The sequence below is a fragment of the Kryptolebias marmoratus genome, linkage group LG9, assembly GCF_001649575.2.
Source record: "Kryptolebias marmoratus isolate JLee-2015 linkage group LG9, ASM164957v2, whole genome shotgun sequence".
NCBI lineage: Eukaryota > Metazoa > Chordata > Actinopteri > Cyprinodontiformes > Rivulidae > Kryptolebias > Kryptolebias marmoratus.
In genome coordinates, this window is record NC_051438.1 from 23,416,949 (window position 1) to 23,444,391 (window position 27,443).

Here is a 27,443-nt window from a genome sequence, read left to right on the forward strand (position 1 = left end):
TCTCTTCTTCATCTGCATCTGCATTTAATTTCTGCTGAAATGAAAGCTAAAATTTATAGTAGTTCTTTGTCTATCACTCTAAATAATCTGTTAAAGTGGCAGCATTCAGATTTTTCCATCATTAAATATTTGTTTATAAGAGAATACATTTTCCAATATGTGTTTTAACAGTGTTTTGGTGAAGGTAGTAGTAAATCTTACTCTGTCTGACTCAACACCCATAAACCCCACCTCATGTCTCTGAATTAGTTACTAGAGCTGTTCGACCTCACTACAGGTCACAGGTTTTCATAGCTGTTTGAATTAAACACTCTGAATAACTTGTTTTTAAAGAAGCAAAGAGTAAACTAAATGTGGAAAGTATTTGTCAAAGATTTGCTCCTTTTTTATTTCCTAACATGTGAAAAACATTAAGTTTAACAATACTCAATGATAGGCACATTCAACAAGTACCCTGTCTACAAGGGTGGCTAATTTAATAAGAGACAAAAAAACAGTTACCGGTATGAAAAGGGCTTGAATTAAAAATAAGGACACAAAAATACCAAATAACTTGGGGTTTTGCATAAGAGATACAGTGGAGAGTAATAATAGAGTTTATATTAAATGTGTCAAGGCTGTACAGAGGTCTTTAAAATTTTATGACAACGTTGACAAGCTGCCAAAAGGCTGAACCAGCTGCCTAAAATAGTTAATCTTTATCGAACTGTTCCGGCATAAGCAGAGAGTTATTTATGTACAGACTGTTTTTCTTAATGTGATTGAAATGGAACAATAGAGGCAGCTTCCGTCCCTGGCCTTGTTGTGATTGTCCAATCCTCAGTTTGTGTTAATTAAATAATTTAGGTGATGGTGGGATTCCTTCTTTCCTTTCATTCATGTTCCTTCAGCTTGTGGAGCTCTACACAGACATAAGTTCTTGATGGTTCTATGCATTAACTTAGATGAGCCTTGGACAGAGATCTTTATTGTTGCTCCTCAAATTGGTTGGAGACACTATCCAAGTTTGGAATCACTGCCACATGTACTCTGACACCACTAAGGCCTTGACTTTCAACTACTTTCTTTTTCCCTCTTTTAGTCCTTTGGACTTCTCAATCTTCACGTGTTTCTTCGGCTTGATGTTATTGATGACGTTATTATAGTGGCTAATCAACCAGACATTGTTGTGGTTGACAAACTACACATGACAGCTAAAATGACATGTAGCCATCGCAATTCAATAGCAACATAAAGAAGAAGGAACCTGAGAAGCTCGAGAAAGACTGAGAGCTGAAAGAGGAAATGCAGACATTGTTAAAAGGGAAGTTGGTGCAGTCGTTGAAGCAGTTGGGGCTTTGAATCTTCATCTTTTGTAGATGACCATAAACTGATTTATTAGTTATCAGCAATGACTAGAAATGCGTAGCCTTGATTGGTAAACAGGCGAATGAATTGCTTTTTCAGAGCACTTTGGTCCATCCTAGAAGTTGGTATTTTAAGAGAAAAAATATGGGTTCATGTGTTCTGTAGTTAATGAGCAACAATTAGGTAATGAGTGACTCTAGATTTTGTTGACCCTGCCACACATGTTAGCTCTCTGTCCTTAACTGGTAAGTTTGAACAGGATAATAAACCACAGAAAGACCGAGAGGTGATCTGGGAGCTTCACAAAAATAGTGCATAATAAGTCAGATGGGGACTTATTTTCTGGTTGAGCAACCCTGAGGCACTGAAGCAGCACTAATAAGATGGCAGGGAGAACTTGAATCATGGTAGCATATTTTTACAATGCACTATATGTGACACAAACAGCTTGTGAAGAAGTTCTGCCAGTTTTAGGATTGCATTCATAAAATTGCATTCATTTGTTTTATATTAACAAGTTAAATGATTCTCAGATCAGACTGAGGATCCTGAAACAAATCTAAAATCACCTCTAAACCTTACTGAAAATGTGATTTTCTTTCAAAATTTTAAGTCTCACTTGCTGGGAAAAACTAAAACGAATGAAAAAGTTTTTTTTTTTAAGTCAGTTGTCTTTTCACAATCTTAAACTGGGATCAAAAAATTATTCAGTTGTAGCTCAAATGATTAATTTCTGCAAGTTTCATCAAAATCTGAGATATTCTGCAAACACACAGATACTCAAACACACACAGACATGACTTATCACCAGCTAACACTTGAGTTCTGGATTCTGAAATGATGTACGAGTTGTATTTTAACATTAAATAAATATTTGTAGGACTTTTGACTATAACTTTATCTTGCTTCACCAGTCAAACTGTGTCTCATTCAGACAGATGACACATATTATCTCTATCAGTTTGATTTTTTTGAGTTTTAGTTTTGTATTGTGTTTCTAAATTTAGCAAAAACAACTGTGACACAAAAATAAAATAAAAAACAAGGATTGATGAATATGGCAAGTTGGAGACATTGTTACTGAAAGCCAACCTACAGCTGTGTAATGTGGCAGAATAATATTATTTAAATGTGGCTTGTTGCTATTTGATGTTGCAAAGTGTGTTATTGCAGTGCCTCTTATTCTTCGTCTGATATATGTTTGTATCACCCATAATCACAATTTGCATTTCCAATTTTGCTGTGGCATTTCCCTCAGTTTGTGTGTAATTAAACCTGTTTTATTGAGTTCGTTTGAGCACCAAGACTGTGTTTTCTTTCCAATGGTTGCCATGACTGCAGGAAGCACAGGTTATTTCAGGTTCCATTAAAAAGATCTAAATGTTTGACCTCTGCTAGAGACAGAAGCTTAAGGCTATCACTGATACATTGATTTAATTTGATCTGACTTTATTTAATTTTACTTAGAGCGTTTGATTTTAGTGACTCTGATTTAGAAGTTAAACAAACTCGAGTGAGAGGAACCACTGTTTAGATGTGACACTTGTACTTATTAGCAGAATCATTAGGGGGCAGTGTAGGCTAAGTACAGATAGCTACTTTTTTATCCTTTTTTTTCAATTCATCTCTTGATTATAGGAGTTAAGTAAAGTTTCCAAGAAAAAGAATAATGATGTCAAATTCATATTTCAACAAGAGTGTTGACACCAGGAGGAGATGCTGTGGCCCAAGCACATAATGACCTTTTAAACTGTGGCTGATTAGGAAGGGTCTGTCTTTTGACTACTATGTTCCCTTCATTTATTTTTATAGATAACCCCTCTTATATATGAGTCTGTCTTCACAGAAATCTTTAAATAAACATTAAACTGTTCATACATAAGAAACACTAAATTAAACCTTTATCTTTAAATCAGATATCATATGTTGAAAAGGCTGAGATGAAAGAATCAAATAATCACTTTAGTAATTTAAACAGGAAAATAAATATACAAACAATAAATACCCCACTTTCTCAAATGTGATTATTATGTTGTGTCTAAAAAAATAGTGGTTAGACTCCTAGGAAACGAAAGCATTTCATGTAAATCACACTAAAGCACATTAACATGACACATCTAAAAAATAATCATTTCAAGGGATAAACAATCATTTATTTATCACTGATCACATGAATTTGGCCTGAAGCCCTTTATGCCACAATTTTAGACTAAGATTATCTTGTGTTTAAAAACGAAGGAAGTAAAAGTATTTTGGTCAAACCTTGAAATTATGTGCAATCACGTGATAATGTATTATTTCAAGTGATCTGTTACTTCTCAGAGTATGAGTTGTAAATCACTGAAAGCTACAACCAAACCAAATTTTAACTAAATGTTTGTTAAATTCACTGAGGTATCGCAATGACCATCTTGAATTGGAGTAACCTCACAAGTTAATCTGTTATAGATGGACATACAATAATATTTTGCTAACAGGCAAACAGGGTTGACTCTGACACTCAATGGCAAAGTTTTAAGCAAAAATGACACACAATGTTGTGCTCGAAGTATGTGCTGTGGACAATACTCAGCTGCTGCCACACCAAATCTTAGCTCAGTATCTTTAAAACTAGCAAACATATAGACATTTTGTGTTTACTAAGTTCAGTTGGAAATGGTGGTTATCTCCAAAAGTTATTTGGGTGTAAATGTAAAACCAATAAAAACTTTCTGAATTTTTTTTTTAAATCCATCCTCAAATTCATGAGATACTTTGCTGACAGGCATGACAAAGTTTTTTTAAAAACATGTTCAGTGTTCAGAGTATGAGTTGGGAATGACTCTCAGTTACCTCCACACCACAGTTTAGCTTAGTATCTGTAAAACTGACTTAGTTAAAGACATTTCTGTTTGCTTAGCTTTGGCAGCCATTTTAAATCAAATTGACTCCAAAAGTTAATCAGTTGTGCTTGGGAAATAACATATCTTGAAAATTTTAAAAGTTGTTTTGTCAAGACTGGCTGAATCAAGTGATGTGCTTCCACTGAGCAGGCATTGACTTGATTTATATCTGGAACTAAACCTGTGAAAAGGTTGCTGGATGTCTGCAGGAAAGGAGGAAACGTTTAAAGAATCCCCAGTTCTTATCTTTGCCCATTTGCAGTCTTCTCTTCAGGGCAAATTGCTGCTTGGTCTATCTAGTCCAAACAGCTTCAGTGCAGTGATTTTGAGGGCGGCGGTATGAGAAGTGGATGTAAACTGACATCCCCACACACTCAACCAACCAGCTTGTTGCCTTCAGACTGTGTCATTCAGCAACCGACCAGAAATGCTTCAAACTATTACTGTCAGGGAATAGGTGTAAGATTAATGTTTCGAATCATCAATGTTTTACTTTAAGTAAATGCTTGTGTGTAACTGTGTATCAGTCCAAGGCATTTACTTGATGTGGGAGCAAGTGAACACTTTATGTGATGGTGTGGTGAGCATTAGGGGGGTTGAAGAAGTTTGCACTTGAATGTCTAACTTGTTGGATAATGAATCTATTTTAAAACACTTTTCTTATAAATGCATGTAATTGATGTTCACCTGGAATCTTGTTTTACCACTGAAGAGCCATTATTCTAAAATGAAGTGGGCTCCTTTCATCAGGTCATCTAATTAATTGCATCAAAGGCTATGTTTCTATCACCTCTGCTCGCTTTCAACCTGAATTACAGTTCCCACTAAATTACATTCCATGGGAATAAAAATACATGGATGAAGAGTTTCATTTAATTAATGCACTTCAGCTCAACTAAGGCCGCCTATTTACAGACATTTCTTTGTGTTTTATGCAGTTTAAAAAGATACAGTAAGAATGTCTTATCGCACAAAGACCTGAAGTGAAACTGGAAACTCCAAATTCTGCTCCACGAGAATCAAAACCTCATTCGAAATCCGTTTTGTGATCATAACCTTGAGACAGGAGAGTTTGATATTGTTGTTAGATAAGTGTCAATTCCACTTCTTTAGTTTAATTCACAGGAAAATTAATTCTTGGAAATATATTTGCTTTCATGGTCTTATCCCTGTTGTTGCTGTATTATAGTCTGTGGTTTCTGAATATATTTTGTAAAGTTTTTTTAGTGGTTTTTGTGTCCGTGTTTTACTTTCACTCTGTTTTGGCTTTAGCTTTTTAGTTGAATTCTTTTCTTTTTATTTAGATTTTCACGTATTTGTACATCATAGGCTCCTTGTTAGGTTTTGTGAAAATCATCTCTTTTCTTATTTAATTTCTCGGTGTGTTCCTTGGTTCAGTTCTGATTTCTGACACACCTGGACCTGTTTCTGATTCTTACATTTGCATATTCTTTATCATTATGTCTGAGTAGCTGGTTTCATTATCCCTTGTCAGATACTGGTTTATTATTACTTTATAAACAAATTGGCTTTCGTTTTGGTTGGGTGGGGTTAACTTTACAATTTGGATTTATGTTTTTGAACCTTCTGCTTTTGTATCACATTTAGTTCCAATTTTCAGTAAAGTCAGTCTGCCTTATATATTTTCTACCTGTGTGCCTCCTATACAGTAACAGGTGCTTTTTAGTTATGAAAGGAGACCAGCATGGACCCCAAAAACAGACGTTATTAATATTCTGAATTTTAAACTAAAATACTGACTTTTTAAGACTAAATGCAACATACACCGAGCTTGCTGCTAGGTTCCTTTTTGGTTAGCCATGCCCTGCTAGTTAGAAAATGAGTTTCCTGCAAAATTTTGTGAGTTATTTACAGAACCATGCTGTGATGTTTTTGCTTTGATTTAAAGGATCATTACCAAGTCTTCTTAAGCAAATCAGGAAAATGAAACACACTCAATGTAATTTTAACAACCATTTCTCCTTCATGGTCTGAACGTACGCCAAGCTTGCTAAGTAAAGTGCATGCAGCACAGCAGCAAACTTTCACTGTGTCTGCAAACCTTTGGAATAATGAGTTTCAAAGAGCAGTGATGTCATTATTGCACGACGTCTTGAAGGTCCTTAAGCCTGATTGTAGTCACAGGGCAAGGATGCTCAAATGGTGCTGTTGGTTGGTGAACTACTCTTGTGAAAGCTTTCACTTTAACAACCAAAAAAGAAATGTAAAGCATAATCAAATAAAAGCCTAGCATCCTTAAAGGAATACATATCATCTGCCACTTTCCATGCCAGAGTTTTAAACTAAGATCATCTTATAATGAGAAATGATGGAGCTCTAGCTATTTTGGTCAAACTTTTATATGAATATATTTAAGATATCATGCAATATTATAAGATTGAGCAAGATTTGTTCAGAATATGTGTTGGCTATGACTCTCAGCTACCACCACATAAAATGCTAGCTCCATATTGGCTGAGTTATTTTCTAATGTCACCCATCTTGAATTGGGTTGACTTCAAAAGTTAATCAGTTTTAGCTGTAGGCTTACATCCAGGAATTACTTTCTGCAAGTTTCATGAGACAATCTATGTGTTTTATGTAATAATTTGCTTATAGACAGAGACAGTTGACTCGAAAGGTTAATGGTAATGTTTTGAACAAAATTATTGTGCAATCAGTTAGCATTTGGAGTATGACTCCAAATGCTAACTGATGGTTCCCAGTTACTGAAACAAAATTTAAGCTCAATATCTATAACACTGACTGAGTCATAGTCCATTTTATATTTGCTAAGGTTGGTTAGCTGTGGTGATTATCTTAAATTAGACTGACTCCGAATATGAACCATTTTATTGATTATATTCACTTCTTTTGAGTCCAGTTTTCAGAACCTAAACCCATAAATTCATATTTACACATATTCGAAATGCTCTTCTTTCTCAGATTTCCCTATGTAAAATCACTGTCCTATAAAGACTATTGGATGCTGTGTCTTCTAGAATGTGGAACATGATTCAAGCCCAGTTAAGATTGGGCATGGCATTTTTGAAATGTCAAAAGGGGTGAGGAGTTCAGAGCTGCTGGCTGGCTTATCTGTTGTTTGTCTTTGTGTTGTAGTATTGCAATATCAGGGGTGTAAAGATTTCATTTCACAGTCAGCTGTGTTAGGGGATTGTGGGTGGGCGCCTTTGTTGCTGGTGGTGTTGAGGAAACAACAAAGAATATTAAAAACTGTTTGTTGGAGCAACAACTACACATTTGTATGAAAGTACCTCTATTATATATTTATTTTCAGTCTGCAGCAGAGACTAGACATTGAGTGAGGTGAGGTCAGTAGCCCTTCTGGTATTTTGAGATGTTTGTCTCATGGAGTCTCTGAACATTATGTGTTATTAGGTTCCATCAAAATGTTATTGACAGTTATCTACAAATATAAAACCAAAAGTCTTCACACCTTCAGAGTTTAGCACAAAAATTATGAAGGGACATTCTTTAAAATACTAATTAACAGTTTATGAAACACATATTTACTGAAGATGCTTTTAACATTCATCAACTTTTTTCAGTTATGTTTTTCTTTGATAGCTGCACAAAACAGTACAGATATAGCTTCTTAAGTTATTGTTTTGTATGTTGTACAAGACAAACTAACAAGAAATCTATTCAGAGGTGTTACTTGTACTGATTAAACCAAAGAAATACCACCAAACCTTGAGAAGTATTTTAGCATTAGTTAGTTTTTAGTTTAAGTAACTTATTTTAATTTATATCAATTTACATTTAATTTTTAAAAAACACACTCCTTGTGCTGTTTTTAAAATGTGTTCAACCACCTATTTGAGCAGCTTTTTCATTTTCAAATTTTGATATTGAAATGTTTGTCAACAGTAAAAATGTCCCCTGAATGGGCACACTGTGTAATGCCACCACAAGTTTTTAACATTAATTGGTGATGAACAAACAAATAAATTCAGTCAGAGAAACATCCTGAATTTGTAGTCTCATCTGAACAGGAGCTTTAATAAGTGGTCAGCCACAGACTTTCTTAATGGTCACTTTTTGTAAATTGTTGACACTGTAGACGTTTTTAATCAATGACTGACACCAATGCAGGCTGTTCATGTAAGATTAGACTTGTTAGGGAGAGCAATATATTTGGCCACATCAAGCATTCCAGTCAATTCCATTTATTTTACCTACTTAATGCAAAAATGTAACATGTAAAAATGTGAACTGCTATTATTGTCATAAGTTTACTCATAAGTTGGTAGAAATAGTAAAGTTTTATGTACCGGTACAAAGATAAATCAAACAAACAAAAAAAAAATAATAATAAAATTTTACATGCAATACACAACAAACCACTTAGTTAAAGTTTATGACACCACAGTTACTGCCACATTACAAACTCTATATTATCTATATATCTTGCTTTCTTTGCAGCATAAAGATCATGTTTTTTGCTAGTTCAGTCCTTCTGATAGCTGTGGTTCAGGTGAACAAAAGGACTTCCAAGAAGTGAAGGATTCTGAAGGTCTGATTATCCACATCTTTGATTTGTCAAAGTGACCTTGAGGAAGAAAATTAACCCTGCAATGTCCTTGATATGTTCAGTGTGTAAGTGTATAGAAAAAAAATGTTAAGAACTTGTTACAGGTTAGAATAGATATAAAGCATTGATGACTGTAAAGGAAAAATGTGTGAATGTTTGAAAGAATGAATATGTGTCATGATTTGTGTACTAAGAACCAAATTATGTGGACCACACAAAGGTCCCGAAAAACGGCATGGCACGGCATAGAGAGCATAAATATTGAAGGAATAGTGAGGTAAGTGGCAACACCTGAGTCTGATGATTACAAGGAACAGGTTTGAGATGAGGGACAGGACAGATTAACAGAGGAAATAAAATTAGAGTGACTGAAAACAAACTGAACACAAGGGATCTCAAAAAATAAGGGAGAAAGTCAACACAAGACAAATAAAACAAAACAGTAGAGAAAAACCACCCAAAAACCGCAGATTACGACAATATGAAACACTCTGTAGGACCAAGGCATGGTTAAAAAGTTGCTGTATACAGTAGGTGCATCAGATACACTGTGAATAGAACAAGCTTCTATGAGATCCCAGTTGTTACTCATATAGGCAAAGACCAGTGAAGGCTGCGTGAGGAGAAGGCAGTCATTACTGTTCAGCTGCTACGGCTCTGACACTTTGCTGCTTAGGGACTTGAATGTGTCTTCTCCAGCTGCAACATATTGAAAATGTTTGAACATGTCAATTTTTTTAGGTGCATTTGAGCACCTTGAAGTAGGTAAAATACACCACAGCAGGACCGGGTATCCAGAGTACTCTTCTTTTTAGAAAACATACACAGAATGAGCAACAAGAATGCTTCTTTAAAAGGCAGATTCATGCTCATCTATTCATGCATATTTGCAAAGACAGAGATATGCATGGACATACACTGATCTCACACACACACTAAGCAGATGTTTGCAGACATACGCCTACATGCTTCACTCGCATATGCATGAACACAGACTTGCACAAAACCCAGATGTGAGTAGACAAATGAGAAAATACGTACATGTACATTCTGCAGTCAAATTTTTAAAAGCAATTTTTAACTCACTGGTCAAAGATGGTAAGAAACACAGTTTCATTTTATGAATACTCACTGCTGATTATGGACTATAATTGATTAATGGAGTAATGAAAAAGAAAGGAAGGAGAAAAGGGAGGAAGCAGGTTTCATGATTTAATAGGAAAGCACAAAATAAAAAGACCTGATTAACCTCCTATAAGGTAGGCATCCACTTTATATAGAGGGCTGTGCCTTTATTTCTAAGGACATTCAGTTTTGTATAATGAATAACAAATACCAAATTGAAATGGTGTCTTTGAATTAATTTGTTTCTGTCTAAGAGGACTGGCCACAACCTTTGCCAGGGAAACACACATATGTTATTCAGACTGAAATACGCCATGAGGTAAATGTCATGATCTGATGCAGAAACTGACATTCTGATGAGAGGCCTGGTTTTAATGGCGTGTGTATTCATCCCAGGCTGTTTGGTGGAGGATTTCTGGTGCATTATCATCCTTCTGTTCAGAACTGTGATCCAAATAACCCCTTTGATGATAATCTGTTTATGACTTCCTATTTGCACTCACAGACAGTAAATCCTAGAGTATCTCCCATGCAAGTCCATCTTGTATGATGTGTAATCTCACACAATATGCATTTCAGTCTTTTCATGATCCTGATCAGTTTGATCAAAAGGTAAATGTAGTAATAACCCCTGTAGTCAATGTTAGATAAATACAAAGGAGAAGCTTTACTTTGTATGGTTCTAAATGTAATATTTGCTGCTGGAGTTGATGAATAAAATCAGTCCTGAAAACTGCATGTGAACTTGGTGTCACAACAAAATGTATAAAAGCTTTGCTTTCTTTGATTTTAGTGTTTCTGATTAGTTTTGTTTTTAATAGAAATTTTGACAGGGTTTATTTTTAAAATGTTTTTGTATTAGGTTTTAATATTACAGTTTTAATGTCATTTCTCAAAGCTCTCCTTTATATTTTTTCTCAGCCGCCACAGTTTCACAGTTAGGTTTGTTATTTTCTCACCAATGCTGTAAAAGGTCTTTCACTTGCATTGTAAAGCAACATATACAGTAGCTATTGTTCATCATGAATAAAAAAAAGGAATATTTTGTCATTTATATCTTATCTTAGAATATTCCAGTCTAGAAGTTGCCATAAAATATTACTGATGTTAGACTGTTTTTAACAACTTTATGAGCACAAATTGAGAACAAATGTATTAGGTACCATTGTTTATGTAAGAGTGATCGCCAGAGATATTTTTTTTAAGTTTATACTTTTTTATTAAATTTCAAAATTCATTTTTTTCTAACATTAGTACATTACTGAATGCCGTTGGATTCACAGCCACCCCAGGTAGGTGATGAACTGAATTCAGGGACAAAGACAGTCCCTGATACAGATAGATACAGGAAAAATAGATGCTGTATACATGATGACATTTTCTATATCTTAATAGAAAAAAGTATTTTGTCATTAGTGCATTTAAGGAGTTTTATAGCCCTGAAAAGGAGGTTGGAAACATTCCTCTGGAGCAACATTAGTGACATTTTTGATGACCATCATTAACAACTGAAGCACATTATTGTCCTACTGCTGGAGAACACAGCAGTCAAGTTTAGCTGGCACCATGTGGCGTAAAACTGATCTGTCACAGTGTTTCTGTAGGTGGAAAACCCAAACTACTGTCTATAAATGTTCTTAGGAAATAGCTTTAAATTTCATGTTAAGTTTGGAGGGGGTGTACATCTCTAAGGGCGGATATGGCAGTAGCAGCCTCTCTGTCACTGTCTGAGGGCTTTTATGTTTTTGTGTCATGCTGTAAGACGTTTCTTTGTATTTCACACTGTTTCAGTCATGTCTATAGTTTTGTTACATTGCTTTCCAGTTTTCCCTCAGCTCTTGTGGTTACTCAGCACCTTAAACACCTGTGGTTCGTCTGTTATTAGTACACCAGTTCTCACTCAGGAATCACCCGTGCCAGCAGATATAAGCTCTTTGTTGTTGCTCAGCCTTTGTCAGATTCTTAAATGTAAGCTTGTTAAGTCCTGGAGTTTGTTGCCTGCTTTTAGAGTTTTCTTACATTAAACACTTTGGATTTCACCTGCCTGACTGCACTTTTGGATCGTCAGCAACTAGCAACTAGCAACAACATCAAAACATTACACTCTCTGCCCTTTTCAAATCTGCTTTTTAGTTATGCTGTAAAACCCATTTCAGTTTTACCTGCTTTTATAATGACTGGCTCCAACAGGAAGAGGCTATTTGATTATTCTGAAAAAAGAAAACAGACAAATGAAATCAATATTTCTTTATTTGAAAAATATTTGTAAAATAGAAATAAAAATGTCTCACTGTCTTTGTAATTGTCTGAAGCAGGTATGTTAACAATGCTTGAAAGAATAAATATATTGTGTTGTTGAATTTTGGGTAAGTGGATTTCTTAGTGCAATTTAATATAAAGATCCTACTAGCAGAGAAGCTCTTGATGCATGCTAATTGTCTGGATCATGTTTTTATGCATCTAAAAGACAAGCCTCTCAGTAATGACTCAGTCCATTTCTATTCAGATGAACAAGCAAACTAAACGTTACTGTCCCTCCTTTTAACAAGTTAAACAATTTTAAACAATTAATAACAATGGTGACATTTAAACTTCCACTAATGTTGTCTGAATGTGCTTAAAATCAAATTTCCACATGACAGTGGCTTCTTGATTTGCTGATTTGATAAAAAAAAAATAGCAAACCTGTTTTTGATCTCTCTTGAATTTGTAACTTCAACTCCTGCAAAAAGCATACACTCTGTCCTAAAACACAGCTTATATTGTGTAGGAAGTTGAGTGGTGACACTGCATCCAGGTCAGTAATCCACTCCAGTGGGTGTTTATTTTGTAATTTAGCAGCACAGTTCATTTTCTCTAAGGTCCATTTTCTTTTTCTCTGCCTGCTGTTTGTGTTGATGTAATAACATGCTTGTCGTGGTATCATCACCTGTAATTTATTTCGGAATTTACAATGAATGCTGTTTTCTGATTGAATAATAGAAGCTCATTAACTCATATAGAATATATTATAACCACCCATCATGAAATACTGATGGTATTTATTTATTTTTTTATTTCCATTAGGAGAAATACAAGATGTGATTCGTGATCATGTGAATCGGCTGAAAAATGTTTCTCACGATTATCGCACAAGAATTCGGAGCCACAAAAATCAATGTTATTTATTTGGCTTATGTAGCCTTAAAGTTGTGGCTAACCAATACACATATTTATGTTTAATTACATCTGAAGCATTGCTGTCCAGCTGACCTTGTTGTCCAAATATGAATATATTTGACCACAGTGGTGAAGGCCAAACGCAGAACTAAAATATTTAAAATAGTGTTTAAAAAATGGTTATAACATTACAGCAACATTGTTTATTTGCAGTTAATTCTACTGTCTGAACATGCTTTATTAGTGTATTGTTGTTTAAAGTAACTTTATTAGTCTTTTAGGAATTTATATCCATTTACCAGTGTTTTCCTTTCTGGGTGGTTGGGGAGCATCTCCAGCAAGAGAGGCAGGATACACCCTGGACAGGTCACATGTTGGGTTTTTATATGTGGTAGGAAATATTTGTTATTAAAGAAAAATGACCTGAACATTATTATAAATATTGATTGAATTCTTACTGCTACTCTGGCAATTTTCCACACACAGAAACTTGTATTCATGACCCACCTCAGCACAATCATCTTAAAAATACCAGGGACGTTATCATCTAACTAGCTCATTTATTATCTTGCTTTACATCTTGCCAGATAATTATTCTGCCTTTTCACACAATAATGCTAATTTCTTTTTGTTGTGAGAATGCATATAACAACTTCAGCTACATATAAAATTTCCCAGGAGTGATCAGATAAATGATTAATTTGATTAATTTTGTGAAAAAGCAAACCTAAAAACATGTAGCACTGATGCTCGTCGGCTTTATATTCCATGAGTCGAGTTTGTGCAAAAGCATACAGATGGAAAACTGAGGATCCCTGTGAGCTCTGATCTCTGAAGGGACCATTTTAACAAACATAAAGGCTAATTGGTTTAAAAACCTTTTAGTTTTTCTTGTTGGGTTAGTACACTTTGTTAGAGCTGATGTGAGAGCTGTCAGTCAATTTGCCTAAATTGCTATAATAATTTTATTATTATTATATTATTGTAGAATAATAATATTTATCAAAGTTATTTTAATTTTAAAGTGCAGATACATATAAGGAAAGTGAACGAGTTGAGAGTCTGTTCACATTAATTTTAAAGTCAGCTCAAGGTTGAAATCCTGATTTTTACCAAAGTGTTGAGATTAAATTTAAAATCAGCATTTGTTGAAACTCCAAAGAATATATATTTTTTTAACAGATGTAAAAAGAATAAAAACGAACAAAAAAAAGACTAAACACCAACTCGTTGCAGTTTTACAATTAGTAATTGTAAAGTTATAGTTTTCAAGTAAATGTGCTTATTGCGTAGAATATCACCTTTTTTTGTCATTTTACTCCTTTTAAAGTAACATTAGGAACTTGACAAGCTGGTGTTAACTAGATAATTAGCCAAATACTGATAATAGTGCCAGCAGCACATTACTTCACTGATAAGCATGTTAACTCATGGCTTGTTGTAAACATTTGTTTTGCCTTAAAAGGAGGAATGTTTTCGGTAGAAATGACCATCTGAATCATTTTCAAAGAGTCCACTTTTTCTTTTTTAACAAGAGGAAATATTTATAGGAACTACCTTTTTTCAGCCATCATACAGATGATTGACAGCTAGCAACAACAGATACAGATGGAGATATAAGACCAGAGAAAACCCCCCCTCGGGAACAAAAATGGTATAAGTTGAAATTTAGTGGTTTTGTCACCATGAATTTTTTAAAGCATTTTATATCTTTAAAGCAGCTTATAGATAGATGGCTCTCTTGGCATTCAGTTGTTTGTCTCAGAGCAGAGATCACTGTTCAATTTTTAAAACCAGATTTTATATAATAATCTTTTATTCATCGTGTGTGGCCAATAACACATTTCTCTTTGGTGTGACAAATTCAGAGTGTGCATTTTTTTATTTCACACACTCAAAAAGCAGTTATTTAAATGTGTTTATAGTCTTCACCCCACACTGTATATTATATAAGTCTGGACAGATATGGATGCAAACTGCAATTCTATTAGCCGTGGTAACTGCGAGGCGGTAATTCTAATTTATTCTTGTTACATGCTGTGGTTGTGTTAGGAGTGAGTGATTTGTTCAGCACAAACCTTAAGTTTGACAAATAGTTTAATGGGTCATCAGAGATAAGAGATGATTCTAAACTATGGTGTTTATTTTCAGAAGGCTGCGACAGGAAAATGAAAAAGCATCACTCATGGAGTAATGAGTCTATTATAAATCAACTGGGCAGATTGTATTCAGAACATTCAGATTCATCACAGCAATCTGTTTCTCATTTACACTTGTAGTATAATGAACACGGGTTCTCCCTGTAGAGTGAAGCTTTGGAAGTTGCTACTGTGTGGTTTTGAATTCCTGCAGTAAACTCTCACTGTGTGTACAAATTGTTACAACCTCAACTTATTATTGATAAAAAATATATATATATCCACACGTCTCCTTTTTCTTAAGCTGAGTGAATACTCTGTCTCAGTACAAGACCTATTTTCTTTCCCAAAACCAGCACTTGAAAAATGTTATCTCAGTTTTATTCTGTACTACCTTTTATGAAGTTATTTTCAACACTCTGATTAATTTATTAATTTAATAATTTCAACTGCTTTGCCTCCTAACTCAAAGCAGTTACTCTTTATTTGTTTCCCATGTGATCAATATAAAATCTGTAAGTTTCTGATTTAATGAAAAATATTTTTATGTATTTTTTAATATGTTTTGTTAATTAAAAGAAAGAAAAACAAAAATGTCACAAAAAAGCTAAATGAACAATTCCAAACTTTAATTCATTTTCTCACATGTGGTTGTTTATTATAATAATTTAAGTTCAAGAATTAAAATATAAATTTCTTGTTACTGATCAACAAATAACAACATTTAATGGACTGAGTTACTGTCTTTGATGGATGAGATTCATATCACTGTCACAAAAATATAAATGTTCCTGTTTATTTGATAAAACATAATGTAAATGCAGCTTGTTTTTGACTGGATTGCTGTCTTGACCGTTCATGAAGAGGTTTTTTTTCAGTATTTCCTTAGTCTTTGTTCAGCTGTGTGCCTTATTTATGTGTTGTAGAGTAAAACAAGTTAACATTGGCAGGAAGTTGGTATTCATCAGGATTAAATTTGTTTAAATTTGTCCTGAAGAACTTTGTGTCCTGAGTAAATAAAATAAAAGCACTTGGCTCAAAAATGAAGCAAGTCATTTTTGACACCAATCATATCCTGAAGGCTGGGTTACATTTCAAATCCTGTTTTATTTTCTCTTAAAATAATGCACTTCACAGTGCTTCTGGTTGTTCAGTTTGCTCAAAACTTAACACCTTTTTTAGCTCCTGTGACAACAAACAACTTTCCACTTTAGCTGTGTCAAAGAAAGCAAATGATGTTTATTACAAATACCGAATGGTGCAAATAGGTAATGATCTGAGAACGTTTATTTAACACTTGTCTGATTCTGTTCAGAATTCACCGCGTGTCTACCTTTTCTCATGTTTCTGAACAAAGAAGTACTGAATCATTCGTTCAGTCAGCCTCCATATTGGGGTTGGCAAGACAAGAATGAAGCATCACTTTCTTCTCTTGCACAAAAACTCAGAGCGCCATGTTGCAATGTTCACTAACACAGTAAGAAATAAAAGGGTATTACACTCACAAACACACAGCACAGCAGCTAACGGTAGAGTTACTGCTTTTCTGGATATTTCCTTTTATGTCCAACAACATGTCTTTGCTGATAAAAGCCGGAAACTTATATCTTCTGTAAAGTGTGACGTTATCACTGAAGCCCAACAGTCTTGATGGAGAGAACTCTTACAAAGTTATATCGGCTTCACAGAAAGAGTGATAACTGTGTCAGAGTTTTTTATGTACTTCAAGCTGAGGCAACTCTTCCATATTGAGTTTCTGGACGTGGAATCAGATCTTTATTTCAGGATGTCTGAGCAGTATGTAGGTCCATGTTGTTCCAGTTCTGGTCAGAAAATATTGTTCTTCTTTTGGCCAGTTGAGTAGAGTGTTGTTACTTGTTGTTCTTTTCTGATTTAATTTTTTTAAATTTTCTTAACGCTTATGACACTGAGAACAGTGCAGACAGAGTTCACTGGTTTTCTTCCATAAGGTCTCTATACAAGTACATACATCATGGCATTGTACAGAATTACATATTTGTGTTACAGTTTCAATATACTACAGCTGAATAGCTGAAACTGGATTTGTCCATAAAAGCAGTACTTTGATTACAACTCAGTTTGGCTTGATCACAATGTACAAACGTACAGATTGGCATTGGTCTGCAAAGGCCTCACCACTGTGAGTGAGAACACAGGCAGATGAAAGCAGACGGTTTTGACACAAAATTAGAAAAAAAACAGAATCACTGTACATGTTTAGATGGAGAAATAATAACACATGGTCCTCTGAACCGAACCAGTCCTCCCATCTGCTCAGAGGGTCCTCAGCGACATTCCCCATGGTGTTTATTGTCCATAGAGGAGATGAAGAAGCGATAACACCAGGCTGAGTGCAGCTTTAAGCATTAGCTTGTGAGATGAGGCTGAGTTTGGGAGACCGTCGGAGGGCAGGGTGGCGAGGCCCACAAGTAGTTCATTTCCAAGGATCTGGAACAAACAAATTGCATGCAGACAGAGTGTCAAAAAATGGTTTACTTTGAAAGAAGGATTTTAACAATTTATCTTGAACTCAAACAGCATCTCCAATTAGATGCAATCTCTTCAATAAATTAACCCACCCATTAAATAAAACCTCAACTAATTGTTATCTCATTTAAGTATTTAAAAGATTCAGAAGATGTTTTACTTGGATGAGTGTGTTTGAATGGAGAAATGTAGATGTTTCATGTACATTAATATTCACAATGTGCTTTAACTTCTTTGAAATAAATAACTTAACGTGAAATAAATAACAACATTCAGCAATGACTAGGCTTCTTGTTTCTTTCTTTGATTGGATGATAGGTAGAACTATTAAATGTCTAAAATACAATTTAAAGAAAATGTTATGTGTTTTAAACCAGTTTGGTTAGAATATTCTGAGGGATTGACATAATTTGTGTTTTGTTTCATATGATCCATGTTTTGCAGGTCAGGTAAATTATTTAACTTCAATTCTGTCCTCCACCTCTTTCTTTTTTATTTTAGTGAGGAGCCTTGACAAAAAAGAGCTTCAATTAAAACAATGCAATATATTTAGTACATGGAAAACATAGGTGTCAAAACTGAAATGGTTTGACCTCAAATGTAGAATTCTTTGAGCTGCTGTAGAGACCATAAGAAGACTGCACACCTGTGTAGGTATTACTGGATCCAGAATGTTGCTCATTGTTTTGAAAGTTTCTGGTTGAGATGTGCTGCTCCGGTTTTCTCCTCTTCCATGGGTGGGAGTGCTGGTCTGCTTGAGGATCGACTGCTGGTCTGATTCACTTCCGAACATCACAAGAGCATTCTCTGAAACATGAAACATGAGAACATGAAAAGAAAAAATGTCACTGGACTTCATCAACATTTAGGCTTGGCGTGTTTTCATTGAGTTTCACTATCTCATTCAGACAGATGCCTCCTGTTCTGCATTGTAAATTTATTGTCAGAGCTTCTGCTAGCCAAAAAAATATTTTGGATCAGATGAAGAAAAGAGAGGAGGGGAAAGTGAATATTCAGTATTCTCTTCAGGTATCCAGACAGCACCTGCCTGTCAACAATGACCTCATTACCTCTTATACCATTTACACTGACCAAAGAACTCTCAGACCTCTTTTTGGATCTCCAGGCAGGGGGCCCGAAGAAGGACTCGCCAAACACTCACCTTGACACGTACACAAAGAAAATCACTGTGTGCACAGGTTCCATGACAGATAGATCAGTACAGACTCACTGAGGTCAGCGAGCAGGGCATTAATTATTTACCCTTTAGGGAAGGGGGTCACAAGAGGCTGAAGAAAAAGGTGAAAGAATGAGAATTAGAAGGAAGGAAGGGAGATGCATCAGCAGAACAGAAGCTTTAACAAATTTAAAAGTAGTGTGTAACTTCCTAAACAGAGCAGATGAATCACCCTAATGTGCCAAAAAATTTACTTAAAGGTTAGGATTAATCTTAGTGGACATGATGCTAGTTCTAAAATGTCTAAATTCGTAAGCCTAACGTTTTAAATCACATCACACTGATATGTATATTTCAAGTTTTAGTATGCACTCCACTTTTAGAGTCATAGTTTCAATTGATTGATTAAAACAAAAAACATGACATTTCTAATAGTTTATAAATCTACTCTACAGGCAGGTTTCAGTATATATTTTTAGAAAATGAATTTATTTTAGCAGCGATATACTATTTATGCAAAGACGCATAAAGTATTTGCATTCTTGGCAGAGCAGGAAGTCATATTCCTTTTGTTAATCAGATCTTCTCTTCCCAAGTTTTGGTAGCCCCTCCATCTGTAAATGCATATTGGTATTTGTCTTTTTTTTTTTTTTTTTACCAAAAAAGCCCCTTACAAAGCAGAATCAAAAATCTTCTGGCATTGTTTTAATAGAGAACTTTACAAGCTGCTAATGATAATGATAAAAATAAATAATTTTTTTTTTAATTATTGATATAGTCCTTCCTGGTGGTAACCGTAAGAAATAGTTACTGTATGTAGAGTCACAACATTATTGGGAGTTTTTACCATGCTGTTAATGCTTTGCCAGTACTTGTACTTGAGTGAATAATAGCTGCAGCAGCTGAGGATAAAAAAGTAAAAGGGAAGTAGTTCAATTACTTCAGTGACATAAATGTGGTTCAATCCTTCAAATGGACGTTGCACAGCTAAATCATAGCAGCCCATAGGATGACCTTGATTATAGGACACTTTCAGTCACCATGATGGTTTTTTCTTCCTATAACACATAAGCCTTTAGAGACTTCCACAGGTTAAACTGAGATAATGAAATGGTTATGGCTGGCTCCATTAATGTGTGTATACATTAGTGTGTGTATATGTACATATATATATATATATATATATATATATATATATATATATATATATATATATATATTGTGACTCAAATATTATTAGGAAAAAAGCTTGTCATAATGCAGATTTGTTTTTTTACAGGATCTTGTTGCACTTCTTCTATTCAAACAACTTTAAAGTAGACCTCACTTTTTCAAATCTATTTCAATAATAAGTAAACAGTAAACAAGATTACTGTAGATAAATGGAAACACAGTGAGACACACGAACAGGAATGAAAGCATAATTGTATTATACTGAATGCCTTTGATTAGAGTAAATAACATTGTTAGAAGTGAAGATTTTGCTCCAGTAGAAACCTTAGGTTTCAGCATTCTTGTAGATGGTACTTTGAGGTACCACCAACCTAAACACTATTGCAGACAAAACACTCCCCGTGAGCAATATTTAAAATCCAAGTGTGTGAAAATCAAGACTTGCATATTGTGCCTATTTGATATTTGAAAAATACACAATAACCCCAGTCTCCGTGGGCTATAATTTACTAAGATGAGACTATGTGAGCTTAGAGGTGGCCTTACTAAGTAAAATATGTGTGTGGGAAATCAGTAATAAAAAAGAAGAATGTCAGCATGTAAATTGTAGATAGAGAGCATGCTGTTAATGCCGCAAAAACCACAGAATGTCTGATTTAAATACATTTTGCTCTGCTTCCGTAGGAGCATGCTGAGAAACATCTGTCTAACTAAACCCAGACGGCTCTGTCCTATCACTGTTGCCAGCCATGAAGCTCACTTTGATTTTCATATTAGGTCTGTTTGAATAGCTCCTGTTACAGCTTATCAATGCAAATTATTCTGATTAGTAAATACAGTTTTGTGTTTCATTTGAATGTAAATGCTCTGCTGTGCCAGCAGTGAATTTAAATGACATAAACCTAGGAAATCAGAGCGAGTCACAACTTTCTCTTTTTTCCTTCTTGTTTATTAGTCTTAAAGCGTCCATGTGCTTACTTTCAGCTGTCAGGCGAATCGGTACTGCAGCATATGAAGCATAAATGCAATGAGGACCTTCAAGTTTCCCTATTTTTCAATCTGGTTTGCAATAATAATAAAAGCATTACCCAGAAAAGTGCCACTATAAACATATATAAAAGCAAATTCTCAATATTCTCTTACTCTGCATTCACACATCCACTCTGATTCAACAGATTTCAGAGCTGCAAGGACATTTGTGATAATAGTTTGAATGAGTCTCAACATTATGAAGAAAAATTGTTCAAGTCCTTGGAGTTGAATGAACTCTATTTATTCATGTTTAATGGTTGCTGTCGTTGCTCTTGGTCTAGTTTTCTTGTAAAGCGTTTTATTTTCATTTAAAGCATCTTGTATTTTTCCAATGTAAAGTTATGGTTTCTCTAGCCATTAGTGTAAAAAAATTATAAAATTGAAACATTTCTTATTTTATCTTAGATTGAGCCAATCATATTTGCTGTTTGCACCCTTTTTCTCCTTGGTCATTCATCTTGTTGCACAGATATGTATTTACAGTATATAGCGACTTCTCTGAGCACTCATAAACCAACAGCTAAATGTTTTACTCACCCATTCTTTCTATTGAGGCTATAGAATTGCTACGATCTGGTTGTAAAGTGAAGTTTGTGAAGGAAACTTAAAAAGCAATTTCAATAGCTGCAGAAACTTGTCGCTTCTCCAATTTTGTTTTTACAAAGTACTGTGCAAGTTTGATGAAAGTTCCTGAGGTGATTCTCAGTTTTATTTAAATTCAATTATTTTTATTTGTTGGACTCCACAACAAAGGCCATCTTTACAGTACATCTCAATTCAGTTATGAGTAAGTTTCATTTCACTAAGTCAAATAACATTGTTGATGGCATCTTAGTAATTTGTGCCTTATTTTCAGGGGATAAGATGTTCCTCAAAATTATAGATGTTAAGTCAAACTCAACAACAGACAGAACTTGGTTCCTCAAAAAGCTGCATTACTGAAGCAAGTCATTTCTACAAGGTCAATTTTACACACTGCATGTGTTTTACCTGGCTCTGTATTCCTCTGCCATCTCTACATTAATTAAGGGGTGAGGGCCTTTTGGCTCTTGGCTAGGGTTAGGGTCTCCTTAGGGTTTAAGGGGTGAGGGCCTTTTGGCTCAGGGCTAGGGTTAGGGTCTCCTCGTGGTTTAAGGGGTGAGGGCCTTTTGGCTCAGGGCTAGGGTTAGGGTCTCCTTAAAGTTTAATGTTAAGAGTTCCTCTATTCAAAAACTGTAGAGCAGATTCCTAGTTCTAAACAGATATAGAAAAACTGTGAAAGAAATGCAGAGAAAGCTGAAATAGAATAGTCAGAAAGGTTGATAAAGAACTTTCCAGTTTTTGTGGATAGATTGACACTCACTGAGACAGATGTTGTCAGTAAAATATCCCAGAAAATGATCACACTCCTCTCTCGTGCTCCCACTTGCTGAGCAGGAGCACCATGGGGCCACATTGGACGTTGAGTTGTCGACATAGTTGGGAGTTATTGTACTTCCTGCAGACAGACAGCAGCAGCCTTCGATCAGTATTAAATATTCATCCTCCTTTGAGTTTTACACTACATTCACAGTGCTTTATTTTCTAAAACATTAATGGACACCGCATTTCCTGTACACAGACCTGCACCGAGGAGATAATAATAATGTCATTTTACAGGTCTGAGAGCTTGTGCACTGACTTGAGAAATGGAAAGATGCAGAGAAATGCTCTAATTCTTTTTCTTTTTTTAGGTCACTGAAGTTTTTTTTTTATTTTTTGTTCCAACACAGCGGAGGTGGGATTCAAGTGCTTTAATAAATACAAGACGGGAATGAAAATGCCAAGTGTGTGTTTGTGCTGAGGGGCACCATTTGACGTTCTTGAAATGCATTAGGGTAGCGCCTCCTTCCAGTGTGTGGAAAATTATGTGCCTGTTCTTTTTCTTTTACAGACTGTTATATGGCAGATTGAACCTTACATTATATAAAATACATTTGTTTTTCCATAATGAGAAATCCTTATGCTTTTATGAGTTATGCCAAACTGAACTTCGTCTTTTGGTTTATAAATTTAAGTTTCATTTCATACTCCCACTCGCTCTCAACCTGTTGTGTAAACATTAATTTACCTTCTAGCCAAGTTTCACTCATTTCTGCTTGTTTTTTCTTGCACATATGCCACATACCTCCACTCAAGTACTTTCTCCTCCACTTGTTCATTTCATTTAATTTCTTTTTTCTAAATTGTAAAATGTTTTCTAATTCTGTGTGTTACATCTCCGAGGCGTACCTACCTATAAGCCCTGTGTAGGCGAGGAGACATGCTCCATAGTTCCCTTGCTTGCAGCCATTGGCAGATGTTTCTGAGGGTTCGCAGTCATACTGAAACTGTGCCAGGCGAGACCTGCAAGAGCACACTAGTTAGCAAAAACATGATGGAAAACAGGTTGTTGTTGTTTTTTTCATCTAAAAAATGTTTTTATTCCATTTTTTCTTTGCTATAATTTTAATTACCATGGCTAATATGAAGATATATTCTTTTCTGTGGTGAAGACTGAAAGCACTGAACTGTAGTGTGAAAGTGATAGAAAGAGTAATATATTTCATCCCCCAGACCTGGGATCATTAGTAAAGCCCTCTGAGTGTAATGGGCCTGTGGAAAAATAATGGCTATGCACAAGAGATAGCAATGAGCGATAACTCTGATCCATCTGGTTCTTTATCTGCGCTAAATATTTAACATGTTATTCCGACAGTCTCTCTGGGGTGTTCTTACTAATGGTGGCAGCAAGCTTTAAGGTAAAATAGTGGACCATTTTCTTGACTGAATGGCTGTTTATTCAGTAGAACCCTAATCCTGAATAGCATTGGTCAAAGTATGGCAAGCATCTCTAATACCCATATCCAAGGAATGTCTTAATATAGTGGGATATTTAAAAAAAAATTGCTGAATCATAAAGCAGAATCAAACTGGGAAGTACAGTTATATTATAGCTATGTGTCTTTGGATCCAAACAAGATAACTAAGTGATATCTTATACAGACATTTGACAGAAACTATACATCAACCCATTTAAAAGCTTTCAAACAGCTCAGTTCTAACCTGCACACATAGTCAGCTTTACAGATCCTCATATATGCAATGCAGTTAGGTTTGTCCACTGTTTCATAGGAACAGCTGGGTACAATGGTCTGCCTCCGACGCTCTGCGCATGCTGTGTCCGTACAGGGGCAGAAGAGCAGCTGGTGTGTGTAGTCTGCAGGAACCCGGTCAAAGAACCTGCGCAGGGCCTTATTGCATTTTGGCCGATTGCACAGGCCTGATTTGGCAGAGGGTTTGATACAAGCTGAAACATATTCTGTGCGAAGCTTCTGGCACAAGTCGTCCACGTTGCAAGCCTTGGCTGCATCCAGGCAGCGATTGACTGTCGTCGTGCCAACATCCGAGTCTGTGAATGAAAGTAGGGTCAGAAACAAGATGTCAGTGGAACGGTAAAACAGTAAAAAGTCAAAGATGTTTTGTTGGTAACTGCAAATGACTTGTGGCATTTATTATTTATTATTTATTAATACTGAGAAATATTTTCCTTGTTAAAAAGTCATCAGACAGTTAGGCTGAAGTCAAACATCCAGTTCTGAAAACAGCTGTAGGAAGGATGTAAACACAGACAATGAAGCTTTCTCTGGATTGTATTATGAGTCATTAGTTGTTTATGTCATTGTAGTCAGGCCATGTGACGTAATAGATTAGTCACATTTTTGTCTTATAACAACGTGATTGAGAAACATGTTTCTACACATTACATGACAAAGCATCATCAAGTAAAATTTGTTCACGAGACGCAAGTAGCAGCTGGAAATTTAGGAAGTTTGGGAGCATATTGTTTAAGTTGTGGTGACCGCCCTTATACAGTAAACATTTTAACATGTGGTGAATGCTGTGAAAGTATTCTGATTGATTTGAAGCCAAACCTCTCTTTTCTTCAACTTAACCAATCAACTTCGGAGCTTGTCTCATTCTGCCTCTGCACTTGTGTATAAAGGCATTTTACATGGAATTAAGGACATTTCAGGCTAAAATAATAAACAGTCACAAATGATTACATTACTGAAAAACATAAAATAAAACAAGACTGTTGGAAACTCACTACTATTTTATAATAATACTTAACATTGAATAATGATTTTAAAATTCTCAGGTAATTCATTTATGATGTAAAATAACTGCAATACACCATTCAGCCAAAATTTGGTGTGACTTTTATGGAAAAATTTTCTGTTTAAAAAAAGTTCTTATTTAAAAATGACTGTACAAAATGAATCTTAAATATTATTTCACCTAACAGTATCTGTTATCCTTCATAAAAAAAATTAAAAAAAAGTTGTCATTTATAGTACTCATTGCAAAATCATGAAAATGGGACTAAAAATTAGTAAAAAAAATGCATTCAGCATATCTGAAGAACCACTGAAGTAAACTCTTTCAAACATCACTGTTTGAAATAGTTCAGGAGTAATGTTTTTATGTTTGATTTCATACCTTGCAATGAGAGTATTTAACAAAAATATTCAATTTGCCGTTTAAAGTTTCAACAACCAAACAATTTCAGTCAGTAAACTCATGCTCAGATGTGTACAGTTTTGAAGGATAACAAAGTATAAATGAAAATGAAAGGTAATAAAGGTATTTTACCTGCTGTAATAGAGGCTAAACGTACATAATCATAATCCCTCTGCACTGTCTCGTAGGGATAACTTTCCACAAGGTTGAGTCCTGAATAAAGAACAGATCCAAAGGAACATTGGTTTAAATGAATTAACAATTCAAAAAAAAAATACTGATCACAATCATTTTTATTTAATTGCTGGTGGACTCCAGGGGACTGGATCATAAATTATACTTGTCAGAGTTATGTGCTGTTTTTTAACAAACTGATTACCAAATCCACAGACCGTGTATGATGGACTGATGAAGACTCCAGTAGATGCTCAGGCAGTTCTTTTCCTTCTTCATTCCCCGTTTACACTGGCAACCATGTAACGGGCTGGACAGAAGGGCAGACACTGCATTGGCACACTGGCTCCTGGCACCTGGACCGAGCTTCATGCTGCCGTCGCCCGCTACACACTGACGTAAAGTACGTAGACGAGGACTACATGTCTCATCGCTGGAGCATGAATCTCCAGCCACCAAACAGTCTGTGCCGGCCAGAATCACATCTAACAAGGCTGCAGGAGAGGAAATCAGAGCACAAAAGAGCGGAAAGATTAGAGGGAGTTGAGAGCCCTTAAAAGTCAAATTGGTGGTCAGGAATATAAAAACTCCAGAAACTCAAAAACATTTTAAGGAATAAATCTAAACTGTTGTATGGTAATGAGAATTATGTTAAATCAGTCAGAGTCTCTTTGTGAAATTCTGGAAACGTGCAAATGCGGAGGTGAGGTTCTCTTGCAAGTATGCAATTATCATAGCACTGCTCTCATACAATGTGCTGAAATTTTAATGGGTTTAGCTCATGTTTTTCCCTCTCTCTCTCTCTGCAGCTTCAAAAGCTGGGATGTATTATGAATTTTAAGTTAGTTAAAACACTGGGAAGACATCAGGCTGCTTTATTTTTGCTGTTTTCAGTGTGGAAAATAATTAAGAAAGTTTGACTGGATGATCAGTGTGATGAATATATATTTTTAAGTAAATAAAATAATAAAATATACTAGATAAATATCTTGCTACAGGCATGTCCAGAAGCAGATATGGTGTTAAATCTCTCTTAAGTTTTGTAGTGCATGGATTGTTTACCTTCAAAACTTTCCCAGAACCTAAAAAAAAATTCATTTTCCTATTATTTTAATGTATTATAGTATCAACATGTAAAAGTCAAGAAGCCAATAAAAATTAATCAGCAGGGCCCAGAGTGGAAAAATTTAAGGTGGCTGTAGAGTGAATGTCTGTATGAAATGTTTTCAATGTTTCATCATTCTAGTGAGTCCAATATACAATTTATTGCTTTTTGAGCTAGATAAAGTTTAATGTAGGTGAGTTGGTGGGCTTTGGGCTGTCATATAAATTTAAGTAAAGTCCATAAATAAAAATCTAAAACCTACACACAATATGTTCTCTTCAAACAAGAAAAGCCACTTCTTTTTGTACTCTGGGACCAAAAAAAGCTACTGAAGGAAGCAGATTAAACGTTTTCCATGTGGTTCCTAATTCTTTTCACTTAGTTTTAGAATTATATGTTTACTTCTGAAAGGTTATATCTTACCACCTAAACATGATGCTTTCCTAAACCTAACAAAAAAGCAACATAAATGTCTTTTTAGGAATAAACCCAAAAAAGCAACAAGGAATATAACTTTACCATTATCAGAAATTTTCACCTTCTGGAA

The 27,443-nt window shown here is 35.1% G+C and overlaps 1 protein-coding gene across 1 annotated transcript in view; it reads right to left on the minus strand.

The window, feature by feature from the left end:
• Nucleotides 1-16,475: 16,475 nt before the first annotated feature.
• The window catches only part of gfra4b (GDNF family receptor alpha 4b), a 48,240-nt gene continuing 37,272 nt past the window's right edge, over nt 16,476-27,443 (minus strand). Inside the window, exons 2-8 of the mRNA XM_017408030.3 lie at nt 26,010-26,285; nt 25,750-25,830; nt 24,160-24,505; nt 23,351-23,460; nt 22,439-22,573; nt 18,361-18,521; nt 16,476-17,675 (exon numbers count right to left, since the gene is read on the minus strand). Coding sequence (XP_017263519.1) covers nt 17,535-17,675; nt 18,361-18,521; nt 22,439-22,573; nt 23,351-23,460; nt 24,160-24,505; nt 25,750-25,830; nt 26,010-26,285 — 1,250 coding nt within the window. The 3' untranslated portion in view covers nt 16,476-17,534. The remainder of the gene's footprint in view (nt 17,676-18,360; nt 18,522-22,438; nt 22,574-23,350; nt 23,461-24,159; nt 24,506-25,749; nt 25,831-26,009; nt 26,286-27,443) is intronic.